Source organism: Limulus polyphemus, unplaced genomic scaffold (genome assembly GCF_000517525.1).
Source record: "Limulus polyphemus unplaced genomic scaffold, Limulus_polyphemus-2.1.2 Scaffold4037, whole genome shotgun sequence".
In the NCBI taxonomy this organism is placed as follows: domain Eukaryota; kingdom Metazoa; phylum Arthropoda; class Merostomata; order Xiphosura; family Limulidae; genus Limulus; species Limulus polyphemus.
Genome location: NW_013669647.1, coordinates 57,454 through 64,448, shown reverse-complemented (window position 1 = coordinate 64,448; position 6,995 = coordinate 57,454). Strand labels below are relative to the sequence as shown.

The 6,995-nt window shown below is 30.8% G+C and overlaps 1 protein-coding gene across 2 annotated transcripts in view; it reads right to left on the bottom strand.

The window, feature by feature from the left end:
• LOC106470491 (FK506-binding protein 15-like) overlaps positions 1 to 6,995 on the bottom strand; it is a 69,302-nt gene that overhangs the window by 32,824 nt on the left and 29,483 nt on the right. For both annotated transcript variants that reach the window (XM_022399107.1, XM_013931053.2), the window contains exons 9-11: positions 6,712 to 6,780; positions 6,343 to 6,486; positions 2,234 to 2,334 (exon numbers count right to left, since the gene is read on the bottom strand). In XM_022399107.1, coding sequence (XP_022254815.1) covers positions 2,234 to 2,334; positions 6,343 to 6,486; positions 6,712 to 6,780 — 314 coding nt within the window. The remainder of the gene's footprint in view (positions 1 to 2,233; positions 2,335 to 6,342; positions 6,487 to 6,711; positions 6,781 to 6,995) is intronic.

The following is a 6,995-nucleotide window of genomic DNA, read 5'->3' as shown; positions in this document are numbered from 1 at the left end:
CTTCACGTGTTGGTAGGTTTACTGAAGTAATGTAATCCTTGTTAGTTAGTGTTGGTAGGTTTACTGAAGTAGTGAAGAAACATAAGTATTACAGATGTTTCTTCACTACTTCAGTAAACCTACCAACACTAACAATTCTTAGTGTTGGGGTTTACTGAAGTAGTGAAGGAGCATCTGTAATACGTATTACAGATGTTTCTTCACTAATTCAGTAAACCCCAACACTAACAAGTATTACAGATGTTTCTTCACTACTTCCGTAAACCCCAACACTAAGAAGGATTACAGATGTTTCTATGAAGACAAACCACATTTCTTACAACCATTGACCTGTAAATTGATTATAAAATTAACATTTCTGTCACATATGAAACTGTTGGAACAAAATGATTTTATCAAAAGAAATCAATTGGTAAGAAATTATGATGCAGTAGTTTTGAAATGGCTATTATAAAAGCAAAAATAAATCACTTGCATTTTTTACAAGAAAAACCATAAAAAGTCGACTTGTGTTATATTAAACATATTAACTAATTCCTTGCATGATTTCAGATGTAGTTTAAAATCGTTTAGCAAGTTAAGTTCTAAATTTTGACACAAAAGGTACATATTAAATATAAATCCAGCCTCTATTTCATGTATTCATTCCTTAGCTACATAGTATGTTTTAACCAACCAACTTCCACAAGCCCACCTACATTAATCCTCCTTACGTTAAGCTCCTACAGAGCCACATAATAAATATAAATCTACTTTCTACTGATGTGTTTATACTTTAGCCATGCATGCTTTAACCAACCCACTTCTATAAGCATACTTACTTACATTAAGCCTACTTACCCTAATGCTATTCTACACACATATATTAAATATAAATCCAGCCTCTATTGCACGTATTCATTCCTTAGCTACATAGTATGTTTTAACCAACCAACTTCTACAAGCCCACCTACATTAATCCTCCTTGCGTTAAGCTACTGTACAGGTACACATTAAATATAAATCCAGCCTCTATTGCATGTATTCATTCCTTAGCTACATAGTATGTTTTAACCAACCAACTTCTACAATCCCACCTACATTAATCCTCCTTATGTTAAGCTCCTACAGAGCCACATAATAAATATAAATCTACTTTCTACTGATGTGTTTATACTTTAGCCATGCATATTTTAACCAACCCACTTCTATAAGCATACTTACTTACATTAAGCCTACTTACCCTAATGCTATTCTACACACATATTAAATATAAATCCAGTTTCTATTGCATGTGTTCATTCTTTAGTTATGGAATGCTTTGCAGAACCTACTTATCCTTAAGCTATTACAAAGCATTATTAATAATTATATAGAAACCTACTGTAATGACAACAACTAGAGGTGTGGTAATACAAACAATCATGTATATCAGTTATTGCTTAGTGTTGTGCCATCATTTTAAAGTGTGTAAATCAAGAGAGTGAATGCTGAACTGAGGTGTTCCAAATTACATATTTTCTTATTTTTTTTTATTTTAATACAGGCATTCTTAAATCTAGTTTGCTTTACTTGTAAATGATGAATCATATATTTATTAAATGTAAAAAAATGTTTCAATATATTTTGCATTTCCCATATTTGTCTGGCAAATTACAGGAAAAGGACAAACAGAACTTAGTTTAACACAAAACTATAATGGGAAATAGTCCTAGTCACTAACACAGAAAAGGAATAATCACAACTAGCCCTAATCACTAATAATAACTAGAATGGTAAAAACTGCTGTTAATTACTGACACAATATTGGATTAGGAATAACTAGCCCTAGTCATTAACACAGAAAAGTAATAATCACAACTAGCCCTAATCACTAATAATAACTAGAATGGTAAAAACTGCTGTTAATTACTGACACAAAACTGGATTGGAAATAACTAATCCTAGTTACCAACAGAAATCTGGAATCAGAAAGGCTGATCAAAACAAAACTGAAATGAATAAACACTAACAAAGAGCTCAAATAAAAAAAGTCACTGTAGTCACAATAACCAAAAAAAAGTTTCAGGTTTTTAAGAGTGCTTAAAATTGAAGTATGAAACTAATACTGATTTATTTCTGATCATCTTTGGCAAAATGTTACAAAAAAGCATTTTTTGTACTAAGGTTGTGTTACAAACTTCACACAGTTTTTTACAGTATTTATAATCAAAGGACTATGCCATTGGCACAAGTCCACTGGCTCACTTTTTACCTATGTGAGTGAGGTTTGGAAGGGATTTCTGGCTTCTTTCCATCACTGGCATCACTATCCACAACTGGAGTTGAAGAACGAGAAGTATCTTTGGATTTCATCTGAAATTTAACCATTCGATCATTTAGAAAAAAATAAAATCTATGAAAAAAAAAAGAAACTACCAGGGAGGTTTTTACTGTTAGACATCTTACCTTGAATATTAAGCTATGACTACATTTCGAGACACTTGCATGTCCCATCATGACAATGATCTATAAAGCAGGATCTACAGAAAATCAGCTCACACCAACAGCTACACATCAGATCATCCACTATCAATAAAAAAAATTATCGTATTCTGTGTGAAATAAAACTACATTAAAAGCAGACATACACCTGAAGACTACCTTTAAAAAACTATGGATACCCAACAAACATCAAATGGGTTAGATGGAAGAACAGAACAACCAAGAAACTACCAATAAAATTGTGCTTTGGAATCATTCTATGATTCATACAAAAGCTCAGCTACAGTATTCAAAAAATCTGTATGAAATATAAAATTCAAGTCAGCACGCATCTTTCACAGCATACTAACCAACATTAAACATTAGACAAACTAACAAAGGGTTTAGTTTATAAAATAACATGCATCATAGAAGGAAGATTTATAGGCGAGACAGACAGACACTTGGGAGAATGTTTGAAAAAACATAATGACTAATAAAAACAAACACTGCAAAACATGCAAAAAACTAGAACATTTCACACACTGGAATAAAATACTGAGTGAGTAACACAGAGAGAATAACTGAAAAACAAGGAAAGGAAGTATTACATATTAGAAAACACAAACTAACACCCAACACAAGCAGAAATAAACATATTGTGGATTAGCAGAAACCTAACCAATCTAAAATCAGAATCCCTGTCAACAAGAAAGGTAGCAAAGCTTCACAAAGCTGTCTAGAACCTACTTCACCAACAAGTTATTAATCCATAATAAAGACATGACATATCTCTGTTAAAAATATCCAGCATGTGCAAGGTATTAATTCAGAACAAAGATGTGACATATCTTTGTTAAAAATGTCAAGTATGTACAAGTTATTAATTCAGAATAAAGATGTGACATATCTCTGTTAAAAATGTCAAGTATGTACAAGTTATTAATACAGAATAAAAATGTGAAATATCTCTGTTAAAAATATGATGTATAAGTTATTAATCAGAGTAAGGACGACATATCTTTGTTAAAAATGTCAAGTATATATAAGTTATTAATTCAGAATAAAGATGTGACATATCTTTGTTAAAAATGTCAAGTACGTACAAGTTATAAATACAGAATAAAAATGTGAAATATCTCTGTTAAAAATATGAAGTATGTATAAGTTATTAGCTCAGAATAAAGATGTGACATATCTGTTAAAAATGTCAAGTATGTACAAGTTATAAATACAGAATAAAAATGTGAAATATCTCTGTTAAAAATATGATGTATGTATAAGTTATTAGCTCAGAATAAAGACATATGTAAATATAAAACGTTTTTAATTATTTATTACAATTTAAAAAATCAAAGACATGACATATCTTTGTTAAAAATATGAAGTATGTATAAGTTATTAGCTCAGAATAAAGATGTGACATATTTCTGTTAAAAATATGAAGTATTTATAAGTTATTAATTCTGAATAAAGATGTATTTTTTTGTTTAACTGAATGTGCAAGGGGTTGGTCTAATTAATGTTGACTATAGTTCTAAATGTATCCTCACAAAATGTGGCAAGCTTTTAGTCAACAGTACATGTATGCTGTACAAAAACAAAATTATGTGTGGTACAAAAGTTTTTATACAAACGATATGTCTGTTAAAGTTAGTCTGACTTTGAAAGGTCAAAGTGCAAAGTGACGTTCATGTGAAAAATAAAACACCTTTGTCTTTTGTACTGTTTGAAAATTGCATTTGCTTAACCTCTACAACTTCTTAAATGTATATCTAAAGGGTTTTTCAGTATCCCTGTATATTGTATCTGGTTTATTCACTACTGAAACATAAACAGTTGTGAAATTAGCAATATAGGGTAATGTGAAATGTTGAAACTAAGTGCATAATACCATGTTGAATGGCACTCTGTACAATGTCAAGGAATGCAAATTTCTACTCCCATCCACGCACATAGGGTTAAAATGTCAGGTACATACAAGTTATTAGCTCAGAGTAAGGACAATGTATATCTTTCTTTAAAACATCATGTATGTATAAGTTATTAGCCCAAACAAGAAACATGGCATATCTTTGTTAAAAGTGTCAAACATGTACAAGTTCTCAATTCAGAATAAAAACAACGTATCTCTGTTTAATACTTCAAGACAGTCTAAGTTATTAGTTCAGAATAAAGACAATGTATCTCTGTTTAATACTTCAAGTATGTCCAAGTCAAGTTATTAGTTAAGAATAAAGATAACGTATCTCTGTTTAATACTCCAAGTATGTCCAAGTTATTAGCTCAGAATAGAGACATGACATATCAGTTTGTTAAGCATCATACTTGTTTGCAATATAGATAAAATTAAATAAATTTAAGAAGGTAGAATAGAAATTCTATTAAAAGTGTAACTACAAATCTCTTTGAAACTGTCAACCATGCATGATGCTCAAAAACATTTTTCAGTGCAGTGAGGCTATTGAATAAAGAACCTACTTAAAAAAATAATGCAAATTTTGATACAAAAATAGTTTAAAACTAGTTTAACAAGTGGAGTCATCACAAGAATTATTATGAACCATGAGGTTCCACAACATAATACCTTGTATTTCCTTTTTAAGTTTGAGTGTGTCTGTAAAGTGTAATATGGATTATATAATTTTCAAATTACTTATTTACAGGGGGTGTAAAAAGTACTAAAATATGTTACTCAAATACAAGTAAAAGTATCCATCCTGAAATTTACTTAAGTCAGAGTAAAAAAGTATCTACTTAATAGAAACTCAAGTAAAAAAAAAAGTAAAAAGTACACTCATTTGAAGTTCTCTAAAGCCTTACATGTATGTTGTGGGTCGTGAGGTCTAGAAACAAAACCCTGTATGGAAAAAATTTACCAAACCACGTAAATTACCAGTGAATAGCAGTGACGTAAGATTTGTCATTGTTTTAATTATCTAGAACAAATTTGTTGTATATAATTGATTACTATGGTATTCACAACTACATTCAGGGTTTCAGCCAACTCATACAGGCAAGTAATGTCAATAATGAATATTATACAAATCTTATTGTTTCAGAATAAACTATATAAGGAATTAAAAAAAAACAAGTATATGAATTCAACCAACTACATTATGTACAAACTTTTTTATTCAGTTTGAGAAGCAACTGGTTTTCAAAGTTACCACAGTGAAGCCTTGCATGCAGAGGGCTGAAAATCTGCCCAGCAAAACTGACGAGATGCTCGCAGGCAGCAGAGGCAGGAAGTGGTGTGTTCAAATGTATGGCTATATCAGGTAGGGTGGGGAAAGACTTGAAAATTTCCCTGCCATTAACAGAGCATGCCAATTATGTCTCTAGATCCCTCTTCCCAAAGCTATGCTGTGGCTTCAGACCCGAGGAGAAGAACTCCTTGTTGTCATGTTTGAAGGTGACTTTATGTAAGCACTCATGTTCACCAGCTTCAGGAGACACAGTATACATTGTAAGGACACAGAGTTTTCACAATGTGGTTAAATATCAACAGTTTATGAAGATATGGCTAAGTTTTGCCATTATCTCCAAAAGAAATGACATCAGAGTCAGACATTCTGCACATACAAGCTACCACAGAAAAAAGAGCAATGCTTGCGACATGGCAAGATGCTAGGGGCATAGCAAGCCCACTGATGTCACGCGATTGGCTGATTTAAGTAGATACTGAAAAAAGTTCACTTATTTCATTACCTTATTTATAAAGCCATTAAAAATGTTTTAATCAAAAATCATAGAAAATGGCATGCTAATAATGTAACAACTTCCAAATTAGTTTTATCACACAAGTACCATATAATATGTGAAATGCATTTTTGAAGAGATGAGTCACTTAACATAAACACACTAAATCTTAATAGTTACTGAAACTTAAATACAAACCTTTGTAACTTGAACTTCAAAAATAAGAGTGCTATTAGGTGGAATTTTGTTGTCCGTAGCTGTAGATCCATACCCAAGAGATGGTGGAATTATAAGTAACCGTCTACCATTTTTTTTAGAGCCAATCAGGCCTTCTTCCAGTCCCTATATTAAATCATTTATGTGAAAATAAATTTTTGATACCACATTATTAAGTTACTTTTCAGTTAGTATATATCAATCAATTAGTAAAATTCTTCCCTGTATTCAGAATTGATAAAAAAAAAGACCTTATTAAAATAGCTTTAAATTTAAAAGGCATTTTGTGGTGTGCTAAAATTATTTAAGTACTTTATATATGTATATATAAATATTTAGTTTCTGACACACCTTGATAACTTTGCTCTTTCCCAGTTTTATCCTCATCAATTTTTCAGAGTTGCTACTACTATGAAACACCTGATAAAAAGAAAATAAACATGTAAGACAAACAAATTATTTTATAAAATCTTTTTTTTTTGTATAAAGAAGATAAATTTATACAAAATCATGTTTAACAGCACTTCAAAATTTTGCAGTTGTGTATAACTAATTAAAAAATGTTTTAACCCGATACTTGCCATGGCCATTTTGTCTTATTGTGAGGGCAAAATCATTTGTGAATTGAAAAAATG